Source organism: Urocampus carinirostris, chromosome 6 (assembly GCF_059441175.1).
Source record: "Urocampus carinirostris isolate Australia breed hairy pipefish chromosome 6, RoL_Ucar_1.0, whole genome shotgun sequence".
In the NCBI taxonomy this organism is placed as follows: Eukaryota; Metazoa; Chordata; class Actinopteri; order Syngnathiformes; family Syngnathidae; genus Urocampus; species Urocampus carinirostris.
Window position 1 is genome coordinate 27,479,464 of NC_142354.1, and position 19,012 is coordinate 27,498,475.

General features: G+C 38.4%; 1 protein-coding gene across 1 annotated transcript in view; it reads right to left on the minus strand.

The window, feature by feature from the left end:
• Positions 1 to 131: 131 nt before the first annotated feature.
• Positions 132 to 19,012, minus strand: part of aldh1l1 (aldehyde dehydrogenase 1 family, member L1) — a 37,069-nt gene continuing 18,188 nt past the window's right edge. The window contains exons 8-23 of the mRNA XM_088338537.1: positions 17,677 to 17,802; positions 17,505 to 17,596; positions 14,601 to 14,748; positions 14,380 to 14,499; positions 14,159 to 14,286; positions 12,107 to 12,257; positions 11,202 to 11,272; positions 9,612 to 9,717; positions 9,446 to 9,533; positions 7,314 to 7,407; positions 7,135 to 7,234; positions 6,973 to 7,071; positions 5,379 to 5,544; positions 5,203 to 5,308; positions 4,921 to 5,120; positions 132 to 608 (exon numbers count right to left, since the gene is read on the minus strand). Coding sequence (XP_088194663.1) covers positions 553 to 608; positions 4,921 to 5,120; positions 5,203 to 5,308; positions 5,379 to 5,544; positions 6,973 to 7,071; positions 7,135 to 7,234; positions 7,314 to 7,407; positions 9,446 to 9,533; positions 9,612 to 9,717; positions 11,202 to 11,272; positions 12,107 to 12,257; positions 14,159 to 14,286; positions 14,380 to 14,499; positions 14,601 to 14,748; positions 17,505 to 17,596; positions 17,677 to 17,802 — 1,851 coding nt within the window. The 3' untranslated portion in view covers positions 132 to 552. The remainder of the gene's footprint in view (positions 609 to 4,920; positions 5,121 to 5,202; positions 5,309 to 5,378; positions 5,545 to 6,972; positions 7,072 to 7,134; positions 7,235 to 7,313; positions 7,408 to 9,445; positions 9,534 to 9,611; positions 9,718 to 11,201; positions 11,273 to 12,106; positions 12,258 to 14,158; positions 14,287 to 14,379; positions 14,500 to 14,600; positions 14,749 to 17,504; positions 17,597 to 17,676; positions 17,803 to 19,012) is intronic.

Consider the following 19,012-nt stretch of genomic DNA (forward strand, 5'->3'; position numbering starts at 1 on the left):
GGGGGCATACCCCTACCCCAAAAAACAACCATGAGAGGCACAGGCGCCACCAGCCTGTACTTGCCCAAGACACACCACAGAAAGTAGTGCTCCGGGAATCCTGTGAACAGTGAAACTCACAGAAAAAAGGATACATTCAAATTGCAGATTTTATTTGAACCATGAGTACCTAAAACTGTTAAGTAGATGCAGATATTCATTGTAACAGCAATTACTTGTAACTAAAAAGTGCTTCTTTGACGATTGTGTACTGTTATTCCTTTCTATCAATGGGATATCATCAATGTCAATTAACAAACCTTACTCCAAAAAGTAATTCGTATTTGTATCACATTAATTGGGTCACTAGGAATATAATAATATATGTCCAGATCCTTGTCACATCATGGAAGACATAGAAGCAATTTATGTCTCACAAAGGCTTAAATTACTTCACGAAAACAAGGCATATTATTGACACAAGTGGGTGCAATTTTTGAACAGACAAAACAGGACATCAGAATCAGTAAGAAAAAGAAACAGCCCTTTAAACAAACACACCGAGCCTCAGAATCAATACTCGATGGTCACAGCCTTCGTCTTCAGGTATTCGTTCAGTGCTTCTTGTCCTGGAAGAAAAGGCGGTATTTTACCGTATTTTCCGCACTATAAGGCGCACCTAAAAGTCTTAATTTTTTTCAAAAGCTGACCATGCGCCTTATAACACAGTGCGCCTTATATATGGCTCAATATTACATTCGCAAGGTCTCGCAACTTACTCAACAGCCGCCGACTCGATTTTACCCCGAACGTGGAGTAGTCCGCAGTGTATGCTGGGATTTACATACCGGCGTTTCATTGGCTAACCAATGTGTCAATCATCATTTGAATCGATCACTATTGGCTGAAGTTATTCGGAGCCTCGGATTGGCTAGATGGCCAAAACAAACCCTGCAATCGGCCGAGTTTAGCAATGGCGTAGCAAGTCCGCGGTGTATGCTGGGATTTATATACCGGCGTTTCATTGGCTAACCAATGTGTCAATCATCCATCAAATCGATCGCTATTGGCTGAAGTTATTCGGAGCCTCGGATTGGCTAGAGGGCCAAAACAAACCCTGCAATCGGCCGAGTTTAGCAATGGCGTAGCAAGCTTGCTAAAGTACGGCATAAAGAAACATGTTTCATTAGTCTGTTTTTGTAATTATTCTACTCTCCTGGATTTACTTCACTCACGGTTGTAAGAAGACCATGATTGCGTATCATTATTGAACGTGAGAACTTAGGTGAGTTATGCGGCTTTATATTTTCCCGGTATCTTGTTTTAGAACGCTCTTGATGTTGCTGTGATGAGTTGAGTGAATTAAACTCAATTCCAAGTGTTTATTGTCATATGCACAGTAAAGTTGTGAGCGAAAAAGAAAATAGAAACATAGAAATGTTTGGCATTTCTTGAATCCCAAGACTTCAACCTTCCGAATGATATTTGAAATGACGCATTTAAGTGACATCGTACGGACACCGCATCCACACGTGTCTACGACACGTATTTGCTTCTTTGCAAGCTTTGGGAATGTTAAGGGGGTAATAAGTTTGACTGAACTATCTGACTGTTTTGTCGACGTTCCCATTGTAGCGCCTTATAATCCGGTGAGCCTTATCTATGGAAGATATAGGACCAAAAACTATTTTTTGGGGGTGCGCCCTATAACCCGGTGCGCCCTATAGTGCGGAAAATACGGTAATTTTTATTTGACATCATCGTCACCTTACGATATTTTCACTTTATGATGTGAAATAAGATGTTTTTTCAGACCCTCTTTGCATAGAAGTACATGAAATGAAATGAAATGATCTGCATTTATATAGCGCTTTTCAAGTCAATGACTTCCCAAAGCGCTTTACAATGTGCTCCACTTTTCCCAATGGCGGCCTTGTATTGCAGCCATGTAAGACGCTAACCTGCTTATTGGAGGTATTAGGGGTTCAGTGTCTTACCCAAGGACACTTCGACATGTAACACGGACAAGCCGGGATTCGAACTGGGATCCCTTGATCCCAAGACGAGACCTACCTCCTGAGCTACTGCCACCCATGGTTATAATATTTTTGCTTCTCCCTTTTGCATCACTGCAAGTCTTGGAACCCATAGCCAATAAATATAGCACAAATAAATACAGTACTGTACAGTATCACACTACTACACAAAATCTGAATGAAGCAAGCATAATTCTGAATCACACTACTACACGAAACTACTGTCTGTTAAAAAAAAATTCTCATCACCCTCTTCAAAAATTTTCTTTATTTTTCTGACGCAGTAGACCCCGATATAAGGTGATATCACATTACGATATTTTCACTGTATGATGTGGAATAAGATGTTTTTTCAGACCCTATTTGCAGAGGAGTACAAAAATATTTGAAATGCTTCATGAAGCTTCTCATCACTTATTTTGTCATCATTCATTTCAGAAATTGGCATTTTCTTTATTTTTCTGATGCAGTTGACCCCGGTATACGTTGATATCACATTACGATAATTTCACTTTATGATGTGGAATGAGATGATTTGTTGGCCCTCTTTATGGCACTTTCCCCGTAATGTGACATCAACAAGAAATTATTTTGCATACCAGAAACTGAATTATGCTGTGTACTTGCGTATCACGAGTTATGTCTAAGACCCCTGTCTGCTGTTAGTCAAGGTCAAATTAAATGCTGGTATGCTATTGGCTTTTGTACAGTATTATGAAGACGCCGATATACAATTGGTTGAACACCCTTTTAAGATGTCTTTCCCTTTCCGCTTTCGATTCAGAATTATGCTTGCTTCATTCAGATTTTGTGTAGTAGTGTGATACTGTACAGTACTGTATTTCTTTGTGCTATATTTATCGGCTATTGCAGTGATGCAAAAGGGAGAAGCAAAAATATTATAACCATGGAAGGGAAGCTTGCTATTATCAATAAATACAAATAAGGTACAAGTATTACATACCTGTCAACCTCCACGGCTTCAAGCCCTTACAAAATGTTGTATTTTCCCTTACAAAATACAAAAAAGTTTTTCAAATCTGTTTATTTATGTAGTTTAACATGTTATAATGTACATGTCTTTCGTTATATCACATATATTGTTAATTAACATTTTGTTGTGAGATACTGAGGTGGTCGACATGAATGAGGTTTATTATAAAAAAGTTCAAAAATGAAGTAGCTTGGACGTTCACCGTAGAAGGAAAAAATACATGCAAATATAATTAAGTAGAATAGTACATTTTCCTATTCAAATTATTAATTCATTTTCTGCATTAAATTATTGTTGGTAATATGCTAATTAAAGGGATAACCACAAACCTGTATTTTTTCATTTTTTCCTTTTATACTTCTTTTTTTTCTTAACTTCTCTATACAACATAATAATTCGTAATATAATGCATAAAAGCAAGTGAGCCGTTTGAGAGACGGCTCTTCTTAATGAGTTGAGAAGCCGGTTCTCTGAAAAGAGACGGACATCCTTACACTACATCAAACCGCTCGCTTCGTTTGCAACGAAAAAAAACGATACCGAGATAGAGGCTACCGCGGCGAACTCGTTTGACTTGATTGATTTGCCGTTTCGTGATAGTCGGTGTTTACCGGACGGTACCCATAATTGACAAATTTGCGTTTTTCTGGACAGATTTTCTTGTACACCGTACACGTCTTAAAATGCATAATAAGCGTACTTTGTACGGCAAATACGTACAGGTTGACAGGTATAGTATTATTACCCTTTGCTGAAGAATAATCAAGACAATTCTTAAGAATAAGGAGGCGGTTAAAGCAACTAAGTCTTCTGAGGGCATGGCAATCCTTACATACAAGTGGAAGTTTTATTCGTTTATAATGTTATTTAATCATATCTACATGTATAACACATAAGAAGTACTTATTTTAAACTATTATAATGTTTTTATTTGGGATACCAGGGGTTTGGAAGTAATTAATGACCATTGATTATGTCCCCATCTATTTGTCAATTTCACTTTGCAATCCCCACCTCAGAACCGATAATGTCATTTCCTGGGGTCTGGAGTATTCATGATATTTAAAGTATTTATGTGGTTTTGCTTCTCCCTGTTGGCGACTGAGTAAAAATGTTATAAAATCGTTTGAAGCGTCAACCTTACAATAACAAAATCTGCTTCACTCAATGGAATTCTCCGAAAATAAACCTTGGACAGGGCTGTTGTAATTTGGTGGAGGAAGACAGGGCAGTCTGAAGATTAACTGAAACTGATAGGACGATGAGACAACATGAATCTTTTAACATCTAAATAAATTTAATCTAATTTATATTTCTTTTATAAATCCCACTTTGTGTGTGTGTTTGTATGTGATTTGTAAGCTCCGAAATGGCTTAACTGATTTTCGTGATAATGTACACAGTTGTACTTGAGGCCTCGCTAAGTGTCTTTAGCTAGGTTTTATGTCCAGACACAGCCAATATCAACAAAATGATAAATATCTGCTTTTGTGGGGTATGCTTTTGTGAGGTTTCTAATACCTTCCGGCGGCCATATCAGGTACTGCAGTTCCCGACCACCAACTGTGACAAGTAGCCAAATCTAATATTCTATCGGAACACCTGGATTGATGCTATTGTTTCAACAAACACAGCATGTGCTTGTTTAATACTAAAGGTTGACTGAAACTTTAACAAATACGGAACTCTAATGCGATCGTTGGAGCAGATTATTCATGCACAAAATAAAGCAGCCGTAGACTAAAATAATAGTCTTACTTCTTTGTTTAAATTTGAAAAAGTAGTATATATTTTTTTGAAAAACAATAGGGGTTTTTAAGGGGGGAAAATCGGTAGTGTAACATGTAAAGAGGAAGTGTTGACATTTATTTTGAACTTATAAATATTAACATAATTTTCAAAAATTCTTACCCAGGTCTTTGCCAAAGCCGGACTGTTTGAAGCCACCGAATGGAGATGCCACATCAGTCTTGTTATACGTGTTTACAAAAACTGTTCCTGCATTGAGTTTTTCACTGACGTAAAGAGCTTTGTTAATGTCCCGTGTAAAAACACCTGAAGCTAGGCCGTACTCCGTAGCGTTGGCTCTTTTCAGGACATCGTCGACTTCACTAAACAGAATCAACACAAAGTGTCCGAATATCAAACCATCGTTTATTTCTCGGAGTAAAATATCCTGTGAATGTCACTCACCCACTCTTGAACTTCGATATGATCATCACCGGGCCAAATGACTCTTCTAGAGCGATGTACATGTGGTCTTGCACGTCGGTAAATACCGTAGGTTGAAAGAAAAATCCTGCCGAAAAGGAATATTTAAACTTAAACAACTTTACATCCAAGTTTTAAAATGTCTGACATCGCCTTACCTGGCCTATCTACCTGTTTGCCCCCGCAGACCAGAGTTGCTCCCTCTTTGACACCAGTCTGACAAAATAGGACCAGTTTCTCCAAATGGGCTTTGTGGTTTTGAGGGCCGTGGTCGGTTGAGCGGTCCAGTGGATCACCGATTTTCATTTTCTTAATCTCTTCAACCTGCACCACAAGAATTTGAATGAGAATTTTATTTCTACATGTTACTATATGTATTATGACTCCATGTCACATCACCAAGATATTTCAATCAATCATTTTATTGCAACTTAAAGGAGTTGTACGGAATTTGGAACTTTGTTACTCCCCGCCACCATCTCTTAGCTTGTGTCATCATTGCAGCCTCAGTCAGCTCATTCCTAATGCGCGTGCAAGTATGTGCATTTCTTAGATGCGCCCAAATAAACGATTCTTTTTTTAATCTTTCTTGGAGTTTGGGTTGGCGTTTGAAGCACCATTTTTGAGCTACACTGACAAAAATCTATGATATAAGTACAATAAGAGCAAATAGGCACAGTGGGGAAAGAACATAAAGGCTATTTGAACTCAGTTGGACATTGTTAACACAGGGACAATATTCAAGTTTAAACTTTTTATAGACACCTCAAACGCACCACACCTTTAACCATAGTTGGCACCCGTAATATATATATATATATATATATATATATATATATATATATATATATATATATATATATATATATATGTACATATATAATATACAGTATAAGATTATATATAAGATGTATACGATAGTCTAATGTTTTCTCCTTATTGCCAAAAATAAATATTAACCCTTTATTGACCAAGTATCATACTGGCTGCTTGGAATTTTTTTGTTATTTTGGCAATGAAATAAGTGATGACCTCTGAACAACTCAGACTTTCAATATCTGGAAATATCTACCATAAATATGTGTTAAGACAATGTAATAACAGTTTAAAATAAAAAACAAGACTCATGACGGACTTGGATATGTTGAGGATTATAATGAAGTAGAGACTGGAACTGAACATTAACAAGTTGTAAGATAACATAAACTGGAAAAATGTGAACTTTTATAAATGTATACCAATAAAGATTTTGTGTCTTTCTCTCTCAGTTGTCCATATATTGTCAACTATTTTTCACTATGACCAGGCATTTAATGGGTCTGTGTGGTGTATGGTAAAGCAATTACTGAAAATAAAGACCCACATTATACACTTGACAATCAAAACTAACTAAGTAATGCTCAAATAATTCAATTGTGTTTTTTGGTTATGGATAACAAACAAAGGTGCATGACTTATGTATGCCCCGTCTGTTTCATTTCTTGCCAGTGACTGGTCCGTTGCCACACGTGGATGCCTGTGAGATCCGATTGTGGGTAGTTGCTGCCACTTTGTGGGTCTTTTGGCAAAATACTTTGATTTAATTTGATGTATTTTATATTGCCGCAAAGCCCGTCTTCTCTTCCCTCATGGAGCTGTTTGAATTTTCTCTTTAGCCCAATGGTCGCAGATTTACAGTAATTTAAACAGCATTTGTAAAATGGAGGCGCTGGTGCCCCCATGGTAGGAAGATAAAAAATAAAGGACACATACCACTCTCGTCACAAAGTGGTCATGTATATTCTCTTCCACAAATAGTCTCCCAGCGGCGATGCAGTTCTCTCCTTTATTGAAGAACACCGAACTCATGCCCTTGAACACACATAAACCACTAGTTTGACTGACAGCTCGTCTGCAAGAACGAAATGCACGTACCATGCGCAACGCCTTGTCCATGTCGCAATCAGCAAAAATGATGAGAGGGGATTTCCCTCCGAGCTCCAGTGACACTTTTTTAACGTTGCTGATTGCACAGCTTTAGACAAATACAAATCGGTACTAATTAAAAGCTTGTTAAATGCTAGGGGTGATTTGTTTCTAAATTCACCTCTTACCTTTTCATGATGTGTTTACCAATTTCCGTGGAGCCAGTAAAGCCAAGTTTCCGAACATCGGGATGGTCAGAGAGTCGCTGACCCACCAGTGCACCTACAAGGCAAGTGTCAAGTGTTTTTTAAACGGTAGTTTGGAAACATGCAGGGGAAAATCACAGGCCAAGATGGCAAAACAACCAGTCTACAAGACTAGTTTTGAAGGGAAATGGGTTTTCCAATATTTTTCAGAACAAAACTATTTCTTCCCCCATTTGGAAGATAAATGTCGGATAAACAGATTTTTTTTCTTATTTACTATATTTGCCCCATTTTTGCCAAGTTGATAATGAGAATGATAATTAAAATGTGTAGCACATTCACGTTGGGTCAGAATTCCGTTTTACAATGTCAAAAACAATATTAAAACAATGTCAGAACATAAACATCAGAACGTTATCTAGTAACACCTGGGTGTAAAATATAATATCTTGCATGTGTGAAACAAAGAAACAGTTCGGGTTCCCAGGAAGCGGTTACACCAGTGGGAGCCCCCGGAGCTGGGAGCCAGGACGCCTGACACCTCGCAATTTTGTTTTTTTAGCCAGCTAAGAGGCAAGAGGTCTGGCTAACAAAGGCCCAAAAGAGTTCTCCAAAGCCAGAGAGCCAGGTTCCAGCCAAACAAGCAGTGCGGGACCAAATCCTGGTCCGTACGCAACTCAAGAGGTTCTGACCAAGTACCAGCTCAACAAGTAACCGGAGAACATTGCTTAGTCACCGGCCGAGCCTGATCGAGCCAGCGGCCAAACCGGTGGGACCCAGCCAGCGACCTCAAATAAGCCTCCAGCCACCAATAGTGTTCCCTCTAAGCTGCGCACGTGCGCAATTGCGCACTGCTCGCACATTCTCAGCGCACAAGAAAATCTAGCCAGCGCACAAAAATGAGGGCTCAAAATTACTACCGGTAATTAAGAAGCGACTTAAGTTACAGTGCATGAAGGTAAAAATACACGGGTTCCCCTGACGTTGTGTCCTAAATGCGGTATTTTGAAGTCGAGTCAAATTAGAACGAAGTTGAGTAAAGTTAGTAGAGTTTGTCAAAAACCGGCTTCTTTGGCTCGGCTCACTAAAAGGAACCGGCTCTTCAGGTTGTTTTTGCTTCTTTAATCCCAACACGACCAAATATTATGTAGAATTATGCACAAAATGACTTGAAGGAAGGGGGGGAATAGAACAAAAAAGAAAAAAATACCAAAATGAAAAAGTAGTGAAAAGCTGAGAAAAAAAGAAACAAAAGGAAGAGAAAAAAAGAAGGAAAAGTTTAGAAAAAAGGCAGAAAAAAAGAAAAGAAAGAAATGTAGGAAAAAAGTAAATAGAGAATAGAGATTTTTTTAAAGGAATTTAAAAAAACGTAGAAAAAAACACGGAAAAGAAGAAAAAAAATTGTGTTGCATTCAAATAATTTCCAATTATATCAAGCGAATCTTGTTGCCAACATTGTACTTCCACTAAAAATGTGATTAAGTACAGTTTTGTATCTTACAACCGACTAAATAAGCCCCCAAAAAAGTTAATACTATGCGACAAAATATATCAGGAAATAAAAAGAAATGGATATCTTGTGAAAGAATTGCAAGAACAAACGACTTTGTAGGCCGTACAAGCTTTGCAATTGTACATGAGTCAAATCATTCAAAAGAGAAAAATAATTTTGCATTGCCGGAAACTCAGCAAAATGTAACTTGATGTCAAGTTTTGGACATGTTTGATAATTAATTATCTTGCCACACTTGGGATTAAGGTTGCTCACTGTTGTTTCAAGCGTTGCTCACCGACTTTGTGTGAACGCTCACTCAGACCCGTGGAAAATTAGAGGCAACATTGGCCACCATTATAAGAATAATAATTGGATCAACCTGAAAAATAATTTGAGAAATATGAAACACAATCCTTTACATAAGCAAACTACTCTGTTGACAGATTTACTAAAATAATGAAAATTATAGTACCAGGAATTTCCTTTTATAGAACAAGAAAGACCAAAACCCTATGCAACGACGTTCATATATTTTAAGTCAGCTATTTTTTTCTCTTGTTTTCATTATTTCTTTGAAAATGTAAGTTAAAGGGCCACTCAAGTGATGAGTGCAGCGTACCTGATCCAGGTAGAATATTAATCACCCCTTTGGGCAATCCTGCTTTTGCTGCCAACTCAGCAAACTTGAGCGCTGTTAATGGAGTCACCTGCAAATAAAATATTAAGATTTTGAACCAGCAAGTAAGTGAAATGTTTTTTGGCTCAACCATTTTTTAGAGCATCACCTGTGCCGGTTTCAGGACAACTGTATTGCCTGCTGCCAGACAAGCTGCAGTCTTCCAAGCCAGCATCATTAGAGGATAATTCCAAGGAATCACGATGGCACATACTCTGAAGACAGAAAAAGCATTTTTATATGAGGACAATGGGAAGTGCACCAGACAAAAAAAGAGAAAAATAGTCAAGTAGAATCACAATTATTAAAAAACGGACGAAGAGACTCAGGGTTAGTGTCTTCCCCTGGGTCAGGGGTCAGCAACCCAAAATTTTGAAAGAGCCACAACGGACCTAAAAAAAAACTAAAAATGTGCCTGGGGCCACAAATAAGGACTTTTATAAACAACATATGTTTCCACCATATTTGATATATGTTCTAAATATTTATAAAGGTATGGAAGTAATTAAGAAATGTTTGGATCAAGCACGCCACCTTTATCCAGAATGTATCAATGGGTAGATGAATTGGAAGACCCCACACCCGTTCCTTATCACCTGCATCTGACTCTAAACAGGAATTTAGTATTAAAGGACTGTGCCGACAGCAAAAGCTGCCAGATAGTTGTTTGTCCTTGATGTTCCTGATTTCCTGCTCGAGTGTACCTGCTGATCTGTTCTGGACTGTCTGAACTTTGCCAGCCGAGAGAGTTTTCTAGATTGTGTTTTTGGTTATTCATTTTTGTCCACTCTCCCAAATAAACTCTAGTCAGTCAGCTCGTCTGTTTGCGTGTGGGTCCACCTCATTGGAACGTGACAAAGAATGTTTATTTCATATTTGGCCCCCTGATAAACAAATATATCCATCATTCCTTCCCCCAATTCCAAACATTTCTGAAAAGCTGCTGAAAGCCATTATTTTGGTGCAGCCTGGTCAGAGCCATAGGTTGCTGATCCCTGCCCTGGGTCATCACCACCATAAACAAGCAAACCAGGCTGTGGAAAAAGAAAAATATATCTTGCATGTATGTATAGAAAAATATAAACAGTATTTACTGTACATTACATTTCTTTACTCTTATTTTGGACATGGGTTGCTGCACTATTGTTCTGAAGTGCTTACAATTAAGGCCAAGTTACAAGGACCACCTCTTAAATATTCCCCTATTCATCCATGTTTTTAAGTGTTTTATTTCATGTCCTTCTCGAGTCACTCCACGTCTACTCTCATTCTTGGAGAGTGGTGCACTTAAGTACTTCAACGCACAAATACAGAACAGCCTCGACCAAAAACTCCATAAAGAGCGACCAAGATAGTATAAGACGAGGCATTACCTTTGATAAGACCGAGGCAAACCTTTCAGCAGATACAAAAAAATCAAATCAATCAATAAGTTATTTCCCATTAGTCCGACCCATTTGCCATAATTTTTCATCCAATGCGCTCCGCAACTCAAATAATTTGCCCACTGCTGTTCTTATCACAAGATAAAAACTATAAATTGTAAACAATGTTCACTACTCTCGTGACACTACAACCGAGACAATTCTAATTAAAATAGTTTTTGGTGAGACTAGCCATCAACTTGTTTTTGAAGGAAATAACAATGGATGTAATGAAAATTTGACAGGGCTCCATATTGTAAACTTTTTCTTCTTACCCGATTGGTTCCTTTTTGGTGAAGGTAAGGTTGCGATTGGGCCTTGCTTGGTTGATTGGGATAGTGCTGCCCTAAAATTTGGGAAAACAAGGACATTGAAATGAACCTGTGGGGTAAATTGATCCATGCATTTGTTTAAAGCCCTTTTTTCTAGTTTGCTCTTACGAAGCGTAGGTGATACTGGGAATTTTTGTATCGGTCCATTCTAAATAAATACAGAATAGCCTTAATTGATTGGATCAAATACCAGTCATTGAATAATTGAACCCCTTGAGATAGTTTAGAACTCTGATCAACATAGCAAAAAGTTTGTAGGAACTAAAAATGTTCTTTTTTAAAATGAAATAACTACAATGCAAACTTTGACAGCATTAAAACAAAACAACATAAATAGTTCTTATCAACTGTTTCAGGACAAAAGTCAAGTGAGTCAAACCCCAAAAAGCAGCAACGTAACGAAAATACAAGTATTAATAAAGAAGACAACTAAAATACCTTCCATTTGCACTAAATGTTTAAAATGAAGACAAAGTGCAAAGAGTGTAAAAAGTATTTTAAAAAGTACTTCTTCTACAACAACTGTTTTAGAACAAAAGTCAAAAGAGTCAAAACAAAAACAAAAAAATAAAAAAATACAAATTCCAAACAAGAATGTCAACAAGGCAACTAAAATATTTATCAGTGGCACATTATTTTAAAAATAAAGTCAGTAGTGAAGATAAAGTGTTAACACAATCGGATCAAATTAGAAAGTTATAATGTATATAAATAATTGTATTACCCGCCAACAACATTATCATAGTGATAGTTAAAATGTGAAGAGAATATCAGTCCTAAGAAAGTAGTATCATTCCGATCCAAGTACCGCTCAGTATTGATAAGATCTGCCCCTCCTTAGCTCTCACCTGAATCTTGTCACACCAGCCAGCAAAGTAGCGAAAGGTCTGAATTGACATGCCGACGTGAGTCTTCAAGGCTAGCGTGTAAACGGCTCCAGAGTCAATGGATTCGATGGTAGCCAATTCCTCTTGATGCTCCTCCATCAGATCAGCCAGCCTGTGTTGACACACAGGGAAAGTAAAGCTAATGAAATTGTCACGGGCATGCAAAGTTGTGCCTTGAAGCTGGAATTGAAGTAAGCCACATCATATGAATAAGGCCTTGGACACATTTCAAGTCAAGTCATTTTTATTTGTATAGCCCATAATCACAAAGAGTCTCAAAGGGCTGCACAGGTTATTGCACAGATTATTATTTCACCATCCCCTGATCTGAAACCAACATGAGGGCAAGGAAAAACTCAAAAACCTCAACATGAGGAAAATGAAGAAACCTTGAGAAGGGACCACACATATGGTAATCCCCCTTTCAGGATGACCAGGCTGCAATGGATGTTGCAATTACAAATAGTACAGAGATATTGATGTTACTTAATTTCACGGCTCAGCTTTAAATATTATATCCTAATAGCTCGAAGGGATGACGTGGGACCCTTTGCACATGGGTTCACCACTTGTGGGAGGGGCCAAAAGGGTCGAGTCCAGGGAGTGCCGTGTAGCAGCCAAAGGAGGGGTCCTTGGCATACCGATCCTCGGCCACAGAAACTGGCTTTTGGGACATGGAATATCAACTCTCTGGCGGGGAAGTAGCCAGAGTTGGTGTGTGAGGTTGAAACGTGTCCACTAGATATAGTCAGACTCAACTCCACACAAAGCTTGGGCTCTGGTACCAGTCCTCTCGAGAGGGGTTGGACTCTCTTCCATCTGGAGATGGCTCAGCTTCACACTGCGAACTGCTTCACACTCAGCTGCAAACCGCTGCAATAAGACTTAAATTGAGTTGGCTCGGGCTTCTGATAAGGATGCCTCCTGGAGGCCTCCCTATGGAGGTGTTTTGGGAATGTCCCACCGGCAGGAGGCAACCGGGACAACCCAGGACACGCTGGAGAGACTACGTCTTCAGGCTAGGGATGTTTTGAAGAACAAACTCTGTTTTTGAAATGCAGAAAAATAGTCTAATCTGGCTCTTCAAGTCGTTTGTTGAGTTTCAAAAATAATTGCGACTGGAGCATCAATAAATAGCCCATATGAAACGAGACTATTCTTTATGAGATTATTAACTTTTTTGCTCATTCATTTACTTAAGTATTTTATATAAACGCATACATTTTACACCACTAGGGTGCCCTACAGAATTCCCTCTGGGGTGTAAAAGGGACATTGTGTATTATTTAGTGACTCTAGTGGTAAAAATAAAACTTCATTTCTTAAAAAAAATACATGAACTATCATAGCATTAAAAAAATACTCATTGATCCAGAAATTTCTTTTTATTTTACATAAGATGAGCCTCACCTAAAAGGCCTGACAATAATAGTTTGCCATCTTGCCTCTACGTGGAGCCAAAATCTAAAAAAGGCGGGGCAAAAAATTGAAAATTAAATGGTGCTTTTTGATGACTTTGAGTCTCTGTAGTTTGTATTCTCCCTTGTGCTTTTCAGCATCTGTTTTAGATTGCAGAGCACAATGCAGCAACATCTAGTGGTCAAATAATACACACTGTCCCTTTAAAGGAAACGTAAATATTCTTTTAAAAAAATAACAGGATTATTAGATAAAACATGTGTTTTTTCTCATTATTTTCATAATGAATTAAGTATTTTACACCACTAGTGTTCGTTTTATAATGCACTTTGGGGCATACGTGAGTAGGTTCGTCAAGTTGTTTTACTTATGTGTACAGCTTAAACCGCAATTCTATTGACCCACAGGCAGATACAGGCAGCAAAGGGTCAGGGTGACTGCTTAGCCAATCACAATGCAGAACATAATGCACTACGAAAATATGCTAAGCAGTGAAATCGCGAAAAGTAAACTGCGATACAGCGAGAGATTTCAGTACGATTGATCTATTTTGGGTGAAATGAAAATAGTCTATGTTGTGATTTAGATACTGACTTGTACATGAGTCTGCCTCTGTCTCTCGGGTTCATTTTTCCCCACTCCCCCTCCTCGAAAGCTTCCTTAGCTGCAGCAACGGCCTTGTCCACGTCACTTATCTGCGCGAGAGCCAAATCGCAGATCACCTGCAAAATAGAAATGCACGATTTTTACATCTAAAATGTAGGCAAGTGTTCGATGACAGAAAATCCATGACTAATTGATTTGTTTGTCTTTACTGTGCCATCCGTTGGGTTTATCGTCTTGTAGATTTGTCCTGCCTCTGCATCGACAAATTCCCCATTGATAAATAGCTGATGAGGCATTTTAATAGTCATGTTGTTGATGTTTTTTTCCACCTGTTGAAGAAACTCAAATGAATAAAGTTTAAAAAAAGACTCCAGTGCCTGCGTTTTAGCCAATTGCAAAAAAACTAACGTTCAAAATATACGTATCGCACATAATCAATGATCAGTTCGTCTTCATCTTCTTCTCCTCGCAGCTTCCTGACACACATCTGAATAAAATCCTGGAAGGTTGTGTACATGTAGACGTCCTCGTTTTGGAGTTGGCAGGCGCTGGCGCATAGCTTCACTTCTTCTACCAGCCTTCATATAAAAAAAAAACAAATATCAATGTGAAACAGAAATACTGTATTTTCTGCACTACAAGGCGCACCGGATCATAAGACCTTTGGTCTTATAATTTTCATACACAAGGCGCACCAGAATATAAGGCTTAAGAAACTGAGAGTGATTATTCATGTATAACTGTTCTTATATCAGTCGGTACGTGTCGCTGATCAAAATTGCAAAATACTGTTTGCTACGGGAATAGAACTCAAGTTGTGGGGATGAGAGTGGCGACTCTTTACCCCTCGGACACTAGTGCCAGAGATGACACAGAAAAATGCATTAGGGCTTATCTCATTATCACACTATTTTTTACTCACGATGCCAGAAGCCCTGATTTGCATAGTCCATTTTGTTTTGCCTTCTGATAGGTTAAACAGTCGCCACAATTCTTCACCTGTGCGTCATAAGATTACTGTTTGAAAGGTATATACATGTAAAAGTCAGGTCAAGTCATGCCCTTAATCACAAGGAGTCTCAAAGGGCTGCACAGACCACAGAATATAACAAACTACAGACTATTATTACACCATCCCCTGATCTAAAACCTACATGAGGGCAAGGAAAAACTCAGAACCTCAGCATGAGGAAAATGAAGAAACCTTGAGAAGGGACCGCACATGAGGTAATCCCCCTTCCAGTATGACCAGGCTGCAATGGATGTTGCATTAACAAACAATAAAATTAAAATAATTAAAGTATAATATAATGACAGGCAGCACGGTGAGTGAGTGGACAAGCGCGTCCGCGGCATAGCTCTGAGGTCATAGGATCCAATCCAGCTACCAGCCTTCCTGAACAGAGTTTGCATGTTCTTGTGCCTGCGTGGGTTTCCTCCCACATTCCAAAAGCATGCATGTCAGGTTTATTGGCCAGTCCTAATTGTCCTTAGGTGTGAATGAGCTTGTGAGTTGTCTGTCTCTGTGTGCCCTGCAACTTGCTGGCAACCAGCTCAGGGTATTCCCTGCCCTCTGCCCGAAGATAGCTGGGATGGCCTCCAGCACCCCTACTGTGGATACACGGTCCAGATAATGGATGATGGATAATATAATGACCAGAGGCGTGTTCAGGAGAGTGAGTGATTGCTATCGCGAGCTATCGCTAGCTTCTGAACGGCTAGTGATTATTGAGCGCTCGCGTGCCCGAGTAATCACGGGAGAAAGACCGCTTACTTTGATTTCCAACATGGCGTCGACAGTGCAGAAGATGGAGGATCTCACCCTGACGAGTGCTGTTGGCGATGTAATATATCGTCTTACATTGCCTGGTAATGTTTGTGAACAATGCAAGACAGGTATGACCCTTCCACTGCGTTTAGGATAACCTTAACTGTGTCAATATGCGAACTGTCGCTCATATCAGCCAACTCGCTCAAAGCAAGCTGTAGAACGAAATCCATTGTACTGTCGTCGGCCATTTTGGATCAGTAAGGCAATCACAGTGAGCGATTACAAAACGTTCAGCAGTGCGCAGCAAGCGATTATCAAGAGACTACATGTCTGATCACTCTCCTGAACACGCCTCAGGTTGCAATGGATGTAGCCTTAACAAACAATACACAGATATTGTCAACATGACATATAGGTCATTCATAAGCCATAGAATGTAAAGAGTTTGTATAGTATTTTGTTGAAAGACTTTTTTGTTTTCTGTTTCTACCTTTTGCAACGTTATTGACATACAGGTGAAGATGTGGAGATACGGTTTAACCTATTCAGAATGCTGAACAAATGCACAATGCAAATCAGTGTTTCTGGAACCTTGAGTAAAATAAGTGTGATAATGAGATCAGCTCCGGTGCCTTTTCATATGTCAGGTGGACCACTGATGGTTTAGTGGATAGTGTGTGCGCCCTTAGGGTTGACCCGAATATGACATATTTGTCTAATCACGAATATGAAAGTTATTCGCGAATGTTTTTAACATTTTCTATTACCGTCTACTATACCTCCTTTTACTTTGTACCAGTTTTTTTAAACTCTTCAGGACTTGTAGCAAAGAAAATACATTTGCATGCTGCTGTTAGCTGCATTTCCTTTATATATGTTGAAATCTTAAAACGTGAAGCGAAGCAAAGAGAGCTCTGCTGCAGTTTTCACTTCAAGTGTGTGTGTGTCGAAATTAGACTATTTTTTTCTGAACTGTGCACCTCATTTTTGCACTTTGTTCAATTTTGCACTTTATTACTGAAAAGTTGAGTCAAAGACCTGTTGCTTCACCTCTGCATTGCTCCTCACAAGGTTTTAACCTAACTGGCTGAAATCCTGTACTGTTGCAGTTGTTTTCATAAAAGGAACAGAAAGATAAGTTGACATCGATTTCGTCATCATTTCTTGACCAATAAAATGCTCTTCTGTGTTAAGGTGTGCAGTATATGCAATATTAAGCCCATATTAGTATAGTAGCATATTAGACAGAGAGGGAAATGACAATATATTTGTCAATCATGATTATTTGTGTGACAATTAATCATTATATACAATGTATTGCGATTTAGGTCTGAGATGTTACTTAAATACGGTAGCGGAGAATAAAACCGCCTGTGGCAATGCACACCCTGTACAAAGTGTATGAATTATCACTCCTATCCTCCATATTCTGCTGTATATAAGGCCAGGGTTATAAGGCGTACGGTCTGGCCAACTCAAGGTTTTTAGGTGCACATTATAGTCTGGACAATATAATAATAGAAAGCTATCGAAAATGGAATATATATGTATATATTTTTTTACCTGACTACATCCATTGAAGCAGCACCTGATTTAAAGAAATCTGTGGAGTCTTCAATATGGCTGACATTAGTCAGAATGCTCTGCCACACTGACTGAAAACAACCGTGACACATTATTGGATTAGCATGCAGCTCCCAAGCAATTTATTGGTCGAGTCAAAAAGACTTCTTACCTTGATCTTCCCAGCAAAAGTTTTTTCCTCCTCTGTTAATTCCACAGCTGATTTGCTCCCAGAATGGAAATACTTCGAGGCAGAGATCATCCTCCCGTCTTCAAACTGCAAATTCTTCACCGAAAGCTACAAGCGGAAAGAGTTATATCTTAAAGGTTGACTTAGAAACCTTGCAAACAGTTATTTAAAAGTACTTGAAAATGTACTTTTTTTAAATGACATTTAGAATTTGTCGGAATCTGGCATCTTTCTTCCCACAGAGGGTGCCAACATGGGGGGAGCGGCGCAACTGTGCCCACCTGCGTCCAACACCCCCAAAACAGACTCCCAGGCAAACATATTTGCTCATTTTAATGATTATCAACACTTGTATCAACAAAAAGATACGACTCATTTCTAACAGATTTTTTTGCTTTTTTAAGGAATGTTTTGGCTATTCTTCCAACACTTTTATCTTGGTTGAATTGCATTTTTTACATGTTTTTTTTTTCACAAAATAAGAAAAAATTATCCCAACAGATATTTTTTCTCGTTAAAGAGTTTTTAAAAATTGAAATAAAAAAAAATTCTTATTTTTAATACAATATGAAGTATGTTACAAAAACACTGTGAAATAAATTTTAATTAGGTAAAATAATTCTCAATAAAAATTCATGATTTATTCTTAAAAATTCCTTTATGGTATAATTAAAGATTATTTAATAAAATATAAATCACATTTAAAATAGTCAATAACAACACAATGTTAGTATTTTACTGGGTTGAAAATCCTAAAAACATTAATAATAATGAGAAAACAACTGTAATCCCTGACTACTTCCCGCTTTGTACTTTGCAACCTCAGTGCATCGCAGATTAAAAAATATTCCGCGATTCATTATCCCGATCGCATATTGCTGCAAGAGGGGACTAGCAGAGCATTTTTGTTCGGGCCAGGCAACTTTTTTTTGCAGTTATTTCTGCCTAAAATGAACTGCACCCATGCAGCTGCGATCCATTGTCCCCGTGTACTATTGTTGCGGGTGGGCGCCAGGAGAACACATGGGGGGGTGTTTTGCAAACTTTTGCATATTGTGAGGGGGTTTTGGTTTTCATTAACCGTGATAAATGAGGTACTTAAAATGTCTGTGAATGAGACTATTATTTGGCAGTATACAAAGTTGAGGTGTGTTCATTTTTTAACAAGTGTTCATCAATTATAGAATATGAAAAACACTGATACAGAGGAACTAGCATTGAGGAAATGGGATATATCACGTGTGTACATAAACATGCACTATATTTGCAACACATTTGTTGTTTCACTCTTTTGAATTAGCATCAGCCCACAGGGTCA